Here is a 17,437-nt window from a genome sequence, read left to right on the forward strand (position 1 = left end):
CAATTCCAGGAGAGCAACCAGTCATTAGGCAAAGGAAGAATCCTAGTTTGTAAAAATGAACTCACTATCCACACCCTGATTACATGAAGCACTGCAGTCTCTTACATTTATTGCTTTGCAGGAACATTTTAGAGCTAAGTACAGTGTTTTTAAAACAGACACTTTAAGCCACCTATGCAGGCTTTGAGAAGGACATTAAGACAATTAATTATGAGCAATTCATACTCATTCAGATGGATTTATTAGACTAAATGCAGAAGATATATTGTTCAAGCCACCTTGTTACATTGTTTCAACTCTTGCATTTGCAGACATCTAGATTTGTGACCAGTATGTGACCAAAGTCTATTATAAGGGCAGGGTGTAGACTGCCTTGGAAAGTAGCAGTGACCAGGAGCCACCACTAGAGGCTGCTGTGGGAACTCACCTTTGTGAAGAGCTCACCTGTGTTTGATCAGGCTGATTGATTGGAATGTGGGAAGTTGCACATGGGCTACTTGGATAAAAGGGTGCTGTTGAGGTTTGGGAGCAGGCTTGAGAAGAGGGAGTTGTTGATGTTTAACAGTGTGCAGCAACCAAAATTGTAGTGCTGTTTCTTGTTTGAGGAGTTCTGCCTTGAGAAGTTTTAATTTATTTCAACCTTCTAGTAAATTCATTAAATAGTCTGGATCCCTGCTTTTCATCTCCACTTGAGAGTGAGCTTGTGTTGTAGATCCCTATTCCAACGTGGCTGGTTGACCTTGGAGGACTAAGGTCTGAGAGAATATTTCCAGTACTGTGCAGATTACATTGGCTTCCTGCAAAATAAACAGTTGGTCTCCTTGTTATGAAAGGATTTACTGATGAAGTATATACCCATGGTCTATGGGGGACAGCGTGCTGTGTAGTGATGTGACTGTGGAACAGACAGGGCTTCCAACTTGCAACACTGGAGCTGAAGAGCTCTGCTCCTGTTAGGCTCATGAGACACCTGCTTCTGCTTCTGGAGCAGTTGGGGTTAAGGGCCTTGCTCAGGGGCCAAACGGAGTAGGATTCCTCTGACAGCTGTGGGGTACGAACTGACAACCTTCCAGCCACAGGTGAAGATCCTTAGTCACAGAGCTACTGCACCGCCCACTAGTAAGTTAACAATCAATTAAGCAAGTAATCTTCTCAATTAAGAGAACTCTTAACCCTGGAGGTGAATGGTTTGGTCCCAGATGACCTCTAAATGACTGAATTGCAGAATCTCTCTGCTTCATTGGTTACAATGAAATAGTTCAAAGTCTGTAGAGATTGGCAATTTAAAGGAGACCTATTGATTGAGGGTTCTTATCTGCTTGGTTTGGTACAGCACTTTAAAATACAGATAAAATGAGAGATTATTAGAAATGGAAAGTATTATTATTACATGAGGATTATTACAACAGAGCTAAAAATTAACTGGAATTTCCCTGACACCTACAGATGAGGTCATCAATTATTTTGGGTTTTTTAGAAAATAAAATAGTTTCCCCTTTCTTAGAATGAGATGAGCTGTGTTTTCAGACAATGCAAGAATGAAAAAGTCTGTTTCTCAGTAAAGACAGGGTCATTTTCAAACTCTCTGAATGAGGCAGGAAGATAAAAGACAACGAAGTGCCATTTCCCTTGTCATTGTCAAGAGGAAGTGGGTAGCTCAGATAGCGCTGTGGGGACATCAGCTTTCTGAAGCACAAGGGTCAGAAATGGCCGGTAGTAAACAACACAGCTCACTCATTCACAGTTAAAGGCCAGCGTCGCAGCTGAGCAGTTGCAGAGCTTGAAGAGTTCTCTTCACCTTCAATCTTCTGGCTCCCTTCAGTTCTTAAAATGTTTAACGTCTTACAATATGCTGCCCATAAACATGAATATTTCACTTCCTTTTAGGCTTACATGTGCAAGTGAACATCAGCAGAACCAAAATAGCATTCCAGTTTCTTACTGAGCTCAACAGGGGATGCTGATATCTGTTTCTTGACAGTGTCAACACTAGTCCTTTTACGAAGCTCAATGATTGTAATGAAGCAGCAAATACTGCCTGAATCCATATTCAGTGGCGAGATCCAAAATGTCTGCTTGTGCCATGAAATGAATGATAAATGATTGACCTGACCTCTGATCTCTGACCTCTGACTTCACTGACAATAGCAACATTCCCTCTCTAAGATTTTCCGTAAATTGAGGGAGTCAGGGCACACACTTGGAATGTGGGACAGGGAGATGGGCATGAAGCTAACGGTCAACCTAGATCAGATGGTCAGCCTGGAAGGGGAAAGCAGAGAGCACTTAGCTTTCATTTTTAGCTTGTGTACCGTAAAAACAAGCAAACAGCAAACATCACAGCTCAGAAAACACACATTTCCCTTCCTTGGTCCCTTGCGAAAGCAAAACGGTGCAAGTGCACATCGTACAGAGTGGAAAAAATGTCCAGATTTAGGGAAGCTGGCTTGAACAGGATGTTGCACTTCCTTTGAGAAACTGCAGGCCTCAGGGCAGTGGTCTTGCACTCGGGGCCACACAAGCGCCTGGTGCAGGAGGTGACGGGTGTCTCTCTGAGAAAACAGCACTGTGTTTCAGACATGAGCAGCTGGGGGGGCTGTTGATGACATGTTGTTTGGCATAAGAAAACCCCCTGTGCAGCGAGGGCAGGTAAGCCTGCTCCAGGCTCTAGGCTCCTGTCCCTCCAGGTTCCAGCTGCATTGTTGACACTTCTGAGCAAGGCAGAGTTCCACTACCTGTCTCCCTTTCTGAAAGTCTGCTGCTCCGGACACGGCTGGTAAAAGCAGAGGAAATTGTAGTAAAGCGCAATGAAATCATGGTAAAGTAAAGAGGGGCCTTTTGAAGTGTGATGCTAGCTGTGGGCAAACCATGGCAATGCCCATGTCACCCATGTCAACAATGCAATGGTGGTAAGGCCAGTATTCTAGGCTGGCACAGGGGAAGGAATGTCTCTTGCTCTTTAGGCTCTGCAGTGTTGTTTAAGCTCTTAAGTTTTGACACAGTGTTGACGTTTCCCCTCTAGAGAGACAAAAGCAAAGTGAAGATCAGAAACTTTCCGCCTCCACTCTCAGCTAAGCTCCACCCCTGAGCTGCACTGCCTACACCCAGGGGAGGGGATCTTTAAGACGGTGACTCACTCAGGGGTGAGCTGTAATTTTGCAGTAGTGTGCTCCGCGCTGACATCCTGTGACAGGCGTACAGAGGCCACCGGGGGACTTGCCTCTGCTTCTCAAGACGACAGAAAGAGCAACGTCAGATTGTCCAGGTAAGCGCGCTTCGGGAGTGTGAACCCTCATTCTGGGCATGAGGAGCTGGACTGTTTGTTCCAGTGGCCCAGCTCTCCGGCCTGCGATCAGTCTTCGTGTCTTCAGCACTCGCCACACTCACCGCGCTGCACGGTGTCACAGCCATGACTGGAAGGCTCGTGTGTGTTTCTTATTGTGGCTTGCTGAGGATGTTGTTCTCAAAGCTGTGTAGTTTGAGGATTAGAACACTGATATGGAGCCTCTCCTGTGTCATTTATTTCAGAGTGTCTAGCCGCAGAATATCCAAAGCCTGGTACCAGCAGTTAGTGAAATCTTTTGTACCAAGAAGAGATTTATGACCGCATCAAAATGGTCATGCAGATTCACACTGACCCGTTTCACTGGTCACTGGTCAAACTTTAGCCAAGAGAAAGTTTTTGGTCAGTATAGAAAATCGGTTCAGTCAGCTCTTCTCTTGGGAGACTGCAGGCAGGGAACTAAGTCATTGAGCCTAAGCAGCAAATTGTTCAGTGTCTTTAGAAATCAGCACTTTAAAGGGTTACCATGATTTGAGAAGAAGGCAAGGAGCAAGATCGAACACCTGTTTCAAAAGAGGAACCTTGTCACATTTCCCACAAGGTCTTTGGAGCAGAACTGACTGGTTTACCACAGTTACAAAAGAGGTCTGTTTCCTCAGAGATACTGACAGAGGAAATGGAGGACTCACTCTAGAAGCCTGCACGAGGAGATACGGCTCAAGACAGCCATGACATGCACAGCTCATTCAAGCCAGGCTCGGTCCGATTGGCTGTCTGTAGTCTGCGATCCGTAACAAAATCTCAAATGATTCAATCTGAAAAACACCGATTCAAGTCACCTTTGCGGATCAGTAGGAGTAGTTTCCATGATGCAACAAAGAGGAAATTTAGAAAAAGACTGCAACACATGGCTCTCATTTCCAGGAGGTGATCGAAAAAGAAAGAAACAGACAAAATACTGTGGCTGGGCTCTGAGGCGGTCTGTGTTCCAGCGAGGCTGAATCAGCTGAGTGTGTCTCGGGATATGGGCAGCTGTTACACGTTATTGTCCGAGGTACGCAGTGAGGTCGAGGCCAGGTCTCACCCTAACACTGACGGAGAGCCTGACGGAGAGCCTGTCACAGTCACTCTCCAGGCTGAGCCCTGCAGTGCAGACAGGTGCCGCCTGGGCCATGTCTTCGGCCAGCATGCTCTATGAGGTTGGGGTGACCAGAGTGGCCCTGCTGTGGCGCAGGAGCCCCTGTAGTCTGATGGGAGCTGGTGGATCGTCACTCGTCCAGGTGTGCCATACCATACCAGGGTTCGTGGTGCGCCAGTGTGGAGTAAAGTGTGCCAGTCCTCCACCTCTTACCCATGCCCACACGGGGATTAAGGTGGCCCAGTTGAGTTGATTCAGGATCTAGGAGGTAGAAAATAGTAATTAAATTGGTGACCCCAAGCTTTTTAAAAAATAATCAAGGTAGAAAATCTTAATCCATACTGAATTTATTTTTTCCTGAATAACTGCAGTAATAGTTATCGTCTCTCCTCCCTGTATGGCACCTGTATGGGGTGCTGACAGTCTCAGAGCAGGTGGGGCTGCTCTCTGGTCTGAGACTCAGAATTAACTTGATCAATCACTGCCTCATCTCAGTACAGTTCATCTTGAAAGGCCCTCTTAGGCCGTTGTTTCACAGCAGTGCCAGAACAGCTGGTGTGCGACTCAGATGGGCAGAAGTGTTGAATTTTTCCAGCTCCTGAAATAATTGGAATGACCAAGGAGTTGGGGGCTTAGGGTTGTGAAAAGCCTGATACTTCAGTAGCTGAGCCTGCGAGAGCCACGCTGGTCCAGAGACCGGCCTGTGCTCTGGAGCAGACGATCACAACGGTGCTGCAGCTCGGACAAAGGCACCACGCTTCTCACTACTGTCTGCATGACAGAGCTCAAGCAGCACAGGGCCTGTCAGGGGAGTGGGGTTCGCAGGACCTGAGGCGCCGCTGCCAGCTGACCTGATGAGAGTCCTGACATGATGTGGGCACACAGTTCAGCAGCTGGTGCGGTGCCAGAGAGGTGACGCCAAAAATGTTCCTGCCACTTATTGTCAAATCAAACACTTTATCCCTCCTGTAAACAAGGAGCCCGCACAATTGCTGGAGTGTGATATTATCTGTCCCGAGACCCTCATCTGTCAGTGCAGAGGCTGTGTTTGAGTGCTGTCTTTGTACGTCCCTGTGAGAAAGCATCAGATTTATTTCTATATAGTGCTCGCTGTGTCAGATCACTGCACTGAGTCAAACCAAGCAACGCAGCCTGCAGAGAAAATCAGCAGTTTAAAAACACTTTCAGATCTAAATATTGAATAGGTCATGAGGACTGCCATCATGCTCAAAGAGGGACGCTGACGAGTTTCTCACTGCCTCTGAGCAAGCAAAAGGTTCTTGGAGTTTGTGTTGTGCAATAGTTTTTGTAAGCATATTCATACAGTACATGCAGCAGAAAGTAGGTTTGTTCCTTAAATATATTGAATCTGCAGTATTGTCAATTGCAGAATCATCATTTTCCTAAGTTTCTAGTGCGTTTTTGTTTCCAGTCAGGAGCTGCTGAGTCTTTAAATGTTGACCTTTAAGAGTGAGAACAGAGACTGATCCTCTGTGTTCTGGTGCTGATACTATAATTGAATCAGGGGTGAACAGAGAGTAGAGACTGAACAACATGCTGACACTAATAACAATAATGTGAAGTCACTGGCTTATCCATTAAGATATTGGTCCACATTTTCATGTTGACACATTTTTAAAGCCTGATGAGAAAACACTAATATCCTAAATCATAATACAGTACATTAAAAGATATCAACTTAAGTTTGTATTTATACTGTAGCTTGTTTTTGATATGCACATGTATTACTCTGTACTTGTCTACATTAATCATCTTCTGCCAGGTGTTTTTCCAGTCTTGAATTTTGAAGCAAGTAATGAGAACACAAACTATAAATAGAATATAGGAAACATCAAGATAGAAGAAGCTACTAATGAAAAAGACTTAGATGTTTAGGTACACAATTCATTTACATCTTACATAATGTCAGGAAGCAATTAAAAAGACAAACAAAATGTTGGAATACCTGGTCAAAAACATATACAGTGGTGTGAAAAAGTGTTTCTTATTTTTTTGCATGTTTGTCACACTGAAATGTTTCAGATCATCAAACAAATTGAAATATTAGACAAAGATAACACAAGTAAACACAAAATGCAGTTTTTAAATGAAGGTTTTTATTATTAAGGGAACAAAAAATCCAAACCTACATGGCCCTGTGTGAAAAAGTGATTGCCCCCTAAACCTAACAACTGGTTGGGCCACCCTTAGCAGCAACAACTGCAATCAAGCGTTTGCGATAACTGGCAATGAGTCTTTTACAGCCCTGTGGAGGAATTTTGGCTCACTCATCTTTGCAGAATTGTTGTAATTCAGCCACATTGGAGGGTTTTCGAGCCTTAACCGCTTTTTTAAGGTCATGCCACAACATCTCAATCGGATTCAGGTCAGGACTTTGACTAGGCCACTCCAAAGTCTTCATTTTGTTTTTCTTAAGCCATTCAGAGGTGGACTTGCTGGTGTGTTTTGGATCATTGTCCTGCTGCAGAACCCAAGTGCGCTTCAGCTTGAGGTCACGAACAGATGGCCGGACATTCTCCTTCAGGATTTTTTGGTAGACAGCAGAATTCATGGTTCCATTTACCACAGCAAGTCTTCCAGGTCCTGAAGCAGCAAAACAGCCCCAGACCATCACACTACCACCACCATATTTTACTGTTGGTATGATGTTCCTTTTCTGAAATGCTGTGTTACTTTTACGCCAGATGTAATGGGACACACATCTTCCAAAAAGTTCAACTTTTGTCTTGTCAGTCCACAGAGTATTTTCCCAAAAGTCTTGGGGATCATCAAGATGTTTTCTGGCAAAACTGAGACGAGCCTTTATGTTCTTTTTGCTCAGCAGTGGTTTTCGTCTTGGAACTCTGCCATGCAGGCCATTTTTGCCCAGTCTCTTTCTTATGGTGGAGTCATGAACACTGACCTTAACTGAGGCAAGTGAAGCCTGCAGTTCTTTGGATGTTGTTGTGGGGTTTTTTGTGACCTCTTGGATGAGTCGTCGCTGCGCTCTTGGGGTAATTTTGGTCGGCCGGCCACTCTTGGGAAGGTTCACCACTGTTCCGTGTTTTCGCCATTTGTGGATAATGGCTCTCACTGTGGTTCGCTGGAGTCCCAAAGCTTTAGAAATGGCTTTATAACCTTTACTCTGTTTCTCATTTGTTCCTGAATTTGTTTGGATTGCAGCATGATGTCTAGCTTTTGAGGATCTTTTAGTCTACTTCACTTTGTCAGGCAGGTCCTATTTAAGTGATTTCTTGATTGAGAACAGGTGTGGCAGTAATCATGCCTGGGTGTGGCTAGAGAAATTGAACTCAGCTTTCCAAAGATGTGATAAACCACAGTTGATTTATGTTTTAACAGGGGGGGGCAATCACTTTTTCACACAGGGCCATGTAGGTTTGGATTTTTTTTTCCCTTAATAATAAAAACCTTCATTTAAAAACTGCATTTTGTGTTTACTTGTGTTATCTTTGTCTAATATTTCAATTTGTTTGATGATCTGAAACATTTCAGTGTGACAAACATGCAAAAAAAAAAGAAATCAGGAAGGGGGCAAACACTTTTTCACACCACTGTAATTTAAATCAAAGGCTTCCTATGTTAAAATTGTACACACTAGAAAGGTCTCATTTAGAATATTTTGTACTTTCAGAAAAGATAGAGCATGTCTGGTATCAGAAATGAGAGAAGCCAGTGAAGAGCAACCAGTTACATTCCAGCATTCCAGGGCTTAATGAAATACACTGAGAAACTGAAGGAACTGAGTCTCTTCAGTCTGAAGGGAATGTCCTAAACTGACAAACTAGAAACTGAATCTTTAGTCTGAAAGGAGTGTCCCACACTGACAGGCTGAAGGAACTGAGTCTCTTTAGTCTGAAGGGAGTTTTCTACACCGGAAGGCTAAAACAACCGAATAATTTTAGTCTTGACCAGAGAACAATATCACCATTTTTGAAGGACTTACAAGTCAAGAAAGTGGATTTTCTCAGAATGAAGAGTGAGACACAAACTAGAGGGCACAAGTGGAAGCTGTGGAGGTATGTGGAAACTTGTGAGGCAGGACAAGTGGCCCAAGGGTGCCGGGTGGCTAAAGTGAGTTGGCTCTGGTGCAGGGCCATGAGGAGGAGTGGATTCAGGAGAGCTGAAGGCCAGGTTACTGTAGATCCTGGATCACTATCCTCTCCCCAGCTTTTAGTTTGCGTTGTTGTTTTAAAATTCAGACGTGTGTAGCTCTGCTTGGGTGAGGTTCTTCTGGGCCACAGTTCATTCCTGAAAGGGGAAGTAATGGGTTAGAAATGGTTCAAGTGAAGGAGTCCTTGTCTGTTGAGGTCTGAGGCTGACAGCTCTGACGCTATATTTGCTGGGAAGGAGAGGATAAGGAGACAGGAGTAGACAGCTGCCGACCAGGAATATGGGCATGGATCAAAGCTGGAGGATCCTGAGTAGTGTCTCACAGTGGCGTCTACACATCGGCCTCGCTCATTGTGCTCCATCACACTGTGGCGTCAGTGCTGCAGGGTGGACCGCATTCGTTAGCCCTTTTGTGCAGAAGCTCATCCAGGAAATGACAGCCGGAAGTGGCTTCTTGTGTTATTATGGGTAGCTCGACATGCCGTGAGAAAGCAGATGGAGTGACACGGAGGCGTGCTTCTCAGCACCAGTGCGCCTCTAACACCCTGCAAGTGGTTGAAACACCTCACTGCTCACTGCCTGCAGAGCGCAAGACCCCTTGAGCTCTACTGACAGTAGGAGAACGCACACAGGAGCAGCCTGCTGCCAGAGACAACACTCACAGCGCCCACACTGCTACACGCCAGCCCCCTGTACACTGCTGCACACCGGCTGAGTGGGTCACCCAGCCTCACTGTCTCTGCTCAACCTGCCTCTTTTTCTCACAGGGGGAGAGCTGCTGTTGAAAGATGACCCAGCGTTGCCTGAACTGCCTGAAGTACACTCTGTGTGCTTTCAATTTCTTGTGCTGGGTAAGCTGTCGTATTTGGGCAACATTTCATTTAGTCTTTGTGTCTGTGGAGTTGAGAGGACATCTTCCACAAGAAAGATAGGCTTCAGCACTTCTCTCTGTGTGTGATTAACAATGGCTGGAATACGAGTGCATGTAATTTGTTTTTTAAGAGAGAGACTACTGTCCAGTTGAAGACATGTTGTAGTTTGTTTACACTTCACCTCTGCCTGGAGGTTCACCACTAAATGTGGCACAAGTGTACTGTAGTGTTCATGTCTAATAGGACTTCACTGTGTGTGGCCTGAGAGTTTCACCCCTGACGCCCGACCCCCCTGCTCACCCAGTGGCCCAGACCTGTAACCTGAGTGCAACTGTTGTGTGTCTCCAGCTGTGTGGCAGCTTCGTGCTCGGGTTTGGGATCTACCTTATGATGAGCTCTAAGTTCTCCACTCTGGTGCCCTCGCTGCCCTCCATCAACATTGCCAACACACTAGTCATCACTGGCACCATCGTCACCTGCGTCTCCTTCTTGGGGTTCCTGGGAGCCCTGAAGGAGAACCGCTGCCTGCTCATCTCGGTGAGTACCGACAGGATTTGAGTGGGGGAATTAAACTTCACCCTGGCACATGCAAAATCAATACGGAGCCAAGTGCTGGCCCAAGTGCAGTCCTCTGTTCCCACTCATCCTGGGCCTGTGAGCCCCCTGTGAGTGTAGCTCAGCTGTCTGCAAGGGTAACAAGTTTAATTATTTCATTGTTTGCCTGCAGTTCTTCATCCTGCTGTTCCTGCTGATGCTTGTGGAGCTGGCCATGGCAATCCTGCTGCTGGTCTTCGAGAAGGATGTGAGTGGACTGGGGCCCCTGCTTGGGAGGGGGTGGTCTCAGAGTATAGTGGGCTGGGGAACTGCTGTTGGAGAAGGATGTGAGTATAATGGGCTGGGGCTGGGGTTGGAGAAGGATGTGAGTATAGTGGGCTGCGGCTGGGGCTGGAGAAGGATGTGAGTATAGCGGGCTGGGGCTGGTGTTGGAGAAGGATGTGAGTATAGCGGGCTGGGGCTGGTGTTGGAGAAGGATGTGAGTATAGCGGGCTGGGGCTGGTGTTGGAGAAGGATGTGAGTATAGCGGGCTGGGGCTGGTGTTGGAGAAGGATGTGAGTATAGCTGGCTGGGGCTGGTGTTGGAGAAGGATGTGAGTATAGCGGGCTGGGGCTGGTGTTGGAGAAGGATGTGAGTATAGCGGGCTGGGGCTGGTGTTGGAGAAGGATGTGAGTATAGCGGGCTGGGGCTGGTGTTGGAGAAGGATGTGAGTATAGCGGGCTGGGGCTGGTGTTGGAGAAGGATGCGAGTATAGCGGGCTGGGGCTGGGGTTGGAGAAGGATGTGAGTATAGCGGGCTGGGGCTGGGGTTGGAGAAGGATGTGAGTATAGCGGGCTGGGGTTGGAGAAGGATGTGAGTATAGTGGGATGGGGCTGGTGTTGGAGAAGGATGTGAGTATAGTGGGCTGGGGCTGGGGTTGGGACAGGCAGCTGGCTCTTGTACCTTTCCAAGCAACATGTGAGTGCAACATGTGAGAGCAGAGTGCAGCGAGCAAGACAGCGAAGTCAGGGCAGATCTTAAAGGGCTGTGGCCAGAGACCTGGGCAAAGCAAGTCAGTCTTTGACTTTCCATCCCAGCAGAAAAGGATGGGGACCCCCCTACTCAACATCTCTTCCACTCAGGACACCCCCATTTTACACGCAAAAGCAAATCAAGATTCAGAATTTTTATTAAAATCTGAGGAGTGAAGAAGTGTTTTCTTGTGTCTGCAGATTGACAGTTTCTTCAAGGATGATCTGAAGAAGAGTCTAGAGGCATACAAAAAAGACATAAACAGCTCGAAGAACATAACAGCGAAACATGACTGGGACACCATCCAGAGCCTGGTGAGCACAGACACCTGCCAGACATTCTAATAAAAATTCCAGTCACTGCCCCCGTCTCCAATAATATCACACTCTAATAAAGATCACAGTCCTGCCCAGTCCATACCATCACCCCACTCACTGCCCCAGTCTGTAACACTCCCTAATAACACTCGGTAGCAATTCTCCAGTCTCATACACTACTCCAGCCTTTGGTAATGCTCTGTGTTAACAATGGCCTTTATTAATTCCTCAGTCTCTAGAGATAAGATAAGATAAGATTTTTATTGTCCCCTGAGGGATTTTTTCTATGAACACCCGGCACTCCTGTACATTTAAATAGAATAGAATGCAAAAAAAGAGAGAAGAAAAACATTGCACATTATACTATTACAAAAAATAAGAAAAACATTGCACATTATTCTATTGCACATGAAGAGTATAACACATAACAACGTGTAACATTTATAACACAGCACAAAAACATATTGCACTCAAGTGGGTTGTAAAATTGGGTTTATCCTTGACATTTGCGTTGACAGCTTTAATGGATAGTGGAACAAAGGAATGTTTGTATCTGTTTGTTTTACATTTGGGAACTCTAAAATGTTTGCCAGAAGGAAGAAGTTGATATTCCGAGTTGAGGTTGTGGGAAGGATCTGATAGAATTTTTCCTGCCTGTTTGATTAGGGATTTTTCAAAGACTGTCTACAGGGAGGGGTGCTGTTTCACTCCCATGACCTTCAAAGCCGTCTGGATGAGGCGGGTAATTTGCGATTTAAAATGAACTGATAGATTACCAAACCACACTGAAATACCATACATGACAATGCTCTCAATTACAGCACAGTAGAAGAGTAGCATTATTCCTGTCGAACCCCAAACACTCTTAGTCTTTGCAGGAAATATAAGCGCTACTGAACTTTGGAGCAAACACTCTCAACATGAGTAGACTAGCACAGGTTACGGTCTATGTGTACACCTAAGTATTTATATGAGTCAACCTGAGTGATAAGTGTGTTGTGGATTACAACCTGTGAGTGATCACCAACTGTTCTGGGATCAAAAACTATTTCTTTTGTTTTATTAGCATTCAAAATTAGGCTGTTGTTGTCACACCATTGCACAAATCTTTGGATTTCTGACATGTACACAGATGAGCTGCTACCTCTATGCATTAAACCAAGAACAGCTGTATCATCTGAGAATTTTAAAATGAAGTTGCTTTGACTACTGCTTGTACAATCATTTGTATAAAGTGTGAACAGAACTGGAGAGCTCACACAGCCCTGAGGGGCACCTGTGCTAATAGATCGTGACTCGGAAAGAGTTTGTTGACCCTGACATACTGTGTGCAGTTTGTTAAAAATGAATGGTACCATCTTATAATGTTCTGGTTAACGTACATTTGCTTTAGCTTACTAATCAATAGATGGGGCTGCAGCATATTAAATGCAGAGCTGAAGTCCACAAACAGCATCCGAGCATAGGCATTGGGGTCCTCTAGGTGTTTTAGGACAAGATGCATAACGCTGTTAATTGCATCATCGGTGCCCCGCCGGTGTTTATATGCAAACTGATATGAATCCAGTACAGTGTTCACTTCTGAGCACAGTATGGATACCATAATCCTCTCAAAGCCTTTCATCACAACAGACGTCAGTGCTACCGGCCTGTAGCGATAGTTATCTGAGGGACAGGGCTTTTTGGGTATTGGCACGATGATTGCTTTTTTCCACAGCGCTGGAACAGAGTGAGAGTCATCTGACTTCTGAAAGATAGGACACCATGCTGGTGTTAACTCCTCTGCGCAGTTTTTTAAAAGAGAGGCAGTGATGCCATCGGGGCCTGTTGCCTTTTTTGCAGATATGTGCCTGAAAGATTGTGTGGTCATCTGCGGACTTATTACAAGCCTACCAGCACTACTGTCAGCTGTAATAGTATCTAATATATTGTCACATGCACCAGAGAGGTCCTGTGTCTCAAACCTCAGATAGACGTCATTCAGCTCGTTTGCTTCAGCCAGCTCATCCACTGTATGGAAGCTGTTCTTCGAGGAATTCATGTTTGTGACTGTTTTCATTGTTTGCCACAACCTCCTGGAGTTCATTGTTTCAAAGTCACTCTCCATTGTCTCCTTGTGTTGATTCCTTGCATTCCTGAGTTTTAGTTTAAGCTCTTTTTGCAGTAATTTCAGTTGCACTTGATCCTGGTTTTTAAAAGTGAGTCTTTTGCGGTTGATGCAGTCTATCACATCCTTAGTTATATATGGTTTATTATTTGGGTACACTGTAATGTTTTTTCCTGGGTATGACACTGTCCACACAGAAATTAATGTAGTCTGTAACAGTCTCTGTTGCCTCATTAACCTCCAGACTATGAAATATCTCCCAGTCTGTGCAAAGGAAACACCCTTTCAGCATTTCAATACTATCATCAGCCCATACATTTACAGTCTTAGTGACAGGTGTGCTGCTCTTCAGAGCTGTCCGGTAAGTGGGGATGAGGTGAACAGTATTGTGATCAGAGTTAGACAGAGGTGGTTTGGTTTTGGCGGTATAGGCTTGTTTTATATTACCGTAGCATTTGTCTACAACTCTGTTCCCTCTCGTCCCACATTTGATATACTGTTCAAACCCAGGCAATGCCATCTCCAGTTTACAGTGGTTAAAATCACCCAAAATAAACACGGAAGCTTCCGAAGTCTGCTGGAGTTGCTCATGTACACAATCGGCTACCTGAGAAGCAGCAGCCGCTGCATTCCCACTGGGAGTAACGTAAACAGCGCATATAATAATGTCACCGAATTCTCTCGGAAGGTAGAAAGGCCAGAAACTCAGGCACAGAAGCTCAGCATTTTTATTGCAAATATTTTTCCTCACAGAGTATTGTCTGCACCACTCATCGTTCACAAAGACACAAATACCACCACCTCTGCTTTTACCAGATGTTTCAATTCTATCTGAGCGAACTGAGCGAAACTGCGGGGGCTAGTCGCTTCGCCGGACGGCCGCGATGATAAAAGCGCATCCCTTGTATAAGAAAGCAGTGCGCGACTGTTCCTAATGTGATCCGCCGTGAGTAGGCACGTAGTTAGAAAGTCGGACAGGATCAGTGTCGCAAATAGTATTGTGTAGTTTACCAAAACAGATATGCTACAACACTTTAAAAAACAAAAACAAGCGTAAACAAGAACCGAAAGTAACAAGGAAAAAATAGCAAAACAATAATGAAAATAACCAACTAATAAGGAATAAAAAATAAAGAAAAACTACAGAAAGTACAATAGCCTTTGCTGATGAACAAGACCAGTTTTACCCCAGGGGTATGTATTCTTGACTGACAACACCCTCTGCCCGAGTCTCCGCCTCTGTGAGAGTCACCGTGTTGCCAGGAGTCTGATCACTGATTCTGCTCCTGTCCTGCAGTTCAAGTGCTGTGGAGTCGAAGGGCAACAAGATTGGGCCGAAGTTCCCCAGTCATGCTGTGTTGACTCCTGCAAGAATTCCACACAGTTGTACTGGGATAAGGTGAGGTCTACCAGCGCCTCCTCATTTTCCTACATTTTGGTTCAAGACAGGACTCATGTAGATGTAAGATTGTCAAGGTACAAACTCAAATGCTACAAGCATGGGACAAAAGAAATAAGATTGCATTTCCAAATTGGTGTGGAGTTCATTCAGGTACAGAAAAAGAGGAGCACATATTCCTTAGTTAATTATATCTGATAGTTCATGAACAGTTCATCAACGGAGTTCATGCATTAGGGGCTGTGAACAAGTTTGTAAGTAGGAGCTTAGTTGTGGCCAAATGATTCACTGTATATTAGTCCCATTTCTGATGCCTCAAAAGCGCAGCTTGAAACATATAGCTGGACTGTATGTCTTACATTAACTCATCTCACATAAAGTACACATGCACCTCTCCTCTGTGTGCTTGTCCCCCTGACCTCATCTCTCCCCTGCAGGGCTGCTACACCCTGCTGAAAGAATGGTTTGAGACCAACTTCCTCACCGTTGGGGTGGCCGTCATCATCCTGTGCATCATCGAGGTACAGTCTCCCATCCTGTGAAACCGTGGGGGCCGTGGGCTCTGGATGCCTGACTGTGGATCCATCTTTTATGACCAGAAACCTTGAAAAGTAGTGTGGATTTCAGGGCTCAGCTCCATCTCTCCCTGCTTCTTTCCACAGGTCCTGGGAATGTGTTTCTCCATGACCCTCTTCTGTCACATCAGACAGTCTGCAGGGGGTTACAAATGAAAGGAAGACCAAGGGGCAACATCTCACATGGGTATCAGCCAGGTCTAACTACACCCTCCCCTCCTCCCCTCCCCCTCCCAGCCCTCTCCTGGCCCAAACCCCCTCCTTCCCCTGTCCTGCCCTGGGATAGGCACACCCCAGTGTCCCCAGTGTCTCCAGCTGACCCTCTTCTGAGCAGCAGCCACATCAGCCTATGAACCAGACACAGAGTCTGCCAACACACAAGCCACTCCCAGGATGTCTTATTTCGCTGCCTGTGGGTTGGACCGAAGACTCTGCTGATCCCTGTAGATGTCCATATTCCAGCCAGCTTGTTGCAGCAGAAAGAGCCCCTAAAAGACAAAGCCCTTCGCCGTACATGATGTGCACAGAATCAGAGTTTTAGAATCCGACAAGCAGGACAGAAGACTGTTGAAGACACCCAAGCCATCCGTTTTAGTTATTGCAGTCTCTCATGATAGAGCCTAGTCAACAGGAAGAAGCTGTGACCCGTGAAAGACAACAGTGCACTGAACAGGTTCTATATCTCTGTATATAATGGAGTTCCTAAGTCCATCCATTCTTCTTTGAATTGTTTTGTACAGACTGTAATTGTAACATTAATTCCTACTCACAGAGTACTAGAATATGCAATCCAAATAATTTCAAAATTGATCATGTATGATGTATGCATTGTATGTGTGTATAATAACTGCTAATAAATGTGTACAGTTTATTTATGACTGTTGCATCCTTAACTGACTGTTTAACAACTGTTTACTATTGCTGTTGCTAAAATGGGTTTGCCTTGCTCAGATGGAGACAAGCATGCGTTAACTCTGCAACCAATTTATTAGGAAGGTATGTACCTTAATAGGGTGGTAAAAAGGCAAGGTGGTTAGTGAGCTTGCAGTTCTTGGGACCTGGTTCAAGTATGGCCATGATGAGCTTCTGTGTGATGTTTATATGATCTCCAGCTGTGTGGGTTTTCTCCAGGTGCTCTTGTTCCCTTCCAAAGTCCATGCATTTGCGACAGTATGTGTGTGTCTTCATGCTCTGGGATGAACTGTCATCCTGTCCCAGGGGGACCCTGCCTTGCTCATGAACTCACTGACCCTGTGTTGCTACTGAAAGTGGATGGATGTACTTTGTCTCCCCCTTGTGATTGAAGCCTGTAAATTCAGTGACGTTTGCTGTTCCTTTGCTGTAAATATGCATCTAAAACTACTGAATAAAGTTAATCTCACACATTTTCTAGCATTTTTGTCTGTGCTGGTTTCCTCTTGTGCCCATTTATTTTTTAATCATTTACACACATTTAGCCATGTTAAGTTCCATCCCACCCATTTATACAAGCTGCTCTTGCAGTAAATTCTGTTATTTATGATTAAGAATTTGTGTGACACTTTAACCAGAGCTGATTCAACGGTCCTCTTAATTAGCACTTTAATCTTATCTTGGACCTAATTTACCACTTCAGTAAACAGCTGCAAACCCTTTTCTTCCAGGTCAAAAACAGGTAGTGATTTAAGGAGACCCAGAAATTCTTCCTCAAAGGAAGAGGAGCAGGGATAACTTACACTGATCTGTAACTGTATTAAACATGCCAGGGTGGTTACAGAGATGAAGACAATGGAGAAGGATGTTGAATGAGTGCCAGGCGATGCAGTGCTGTAGAGAGGATGAGTCAAATGCTTGCTGGGATGCAACACTAGTGAACCACCAGGTGAAAGCACCTGCAGTTCAGGGGGAGAGCTGTGACCTGTGAGCACAGGTGAAGACTTGACTATGAGACACACCTGCAGCAGGTGAAGCAGGGAGGCTCTTTCAGCAGGATGGCAGGGCCACAGCGACTCAATGTTGTAGACAGGTTTGCAACAGCAGTGGACTGATAAGCATTAGGCATGGGTGTCC

The 17,437-nt window shown here is 45.3% G+C and overlaps 1 protein-coding gene across 1 annotated transcript; it reads left to right on the plus strand.

Annotated features, from left to right (window-relative positions):
• The first annotated feature begins 3,135 nt into the window (after positions 1 to 3,135).
• On the plus strand, positions 3,136 to 16,783 carry LOC148831077 (leukocyte surface antigen CD53). The gene is made up of 8 exons (XM_088921842.1): positions 3,136 to 3,265; positions 9,320 to 9,403; positions 9,773 to 9,961; positions 10,152 to 10,226; positions 11,191 to 11,304; positions 14,712 to 14,813; positions 15,251 to 15,334; positions 15,476 to 16,783. The coding sequence occupies exons 2-8, from the start codon at positions 9,341 to 9,343 to the stop codon at positions 15,542 to 15,544; spliced, it is 696 nt and encodes a 231-aa protein (XP_088777968.1). The 5' UTR covers positions 3,136 to 3,265; positions 9,320 to 9,340; the 3' UTR covers positions 15,545 to 16,783.
• The last annotated feature ends 654 nt before the right edge of the window (positions 16,784 to 17,437 follow it).

Source organism: Atractosteus spatula, chromosome 7 (genome assembly GCF_055471065.1).
Source record: "Atractosteus spatula isolate fAtrSpa1 chromosome 7, fAtrSpa1.hap1, whole genome shotgun sequence".
NCBI lineage: Eukaryota > Metazoa > Chordata > Actinopteri > Semionotiformes > Lepisosteidae > Atractosteus > Atractosteus spatula.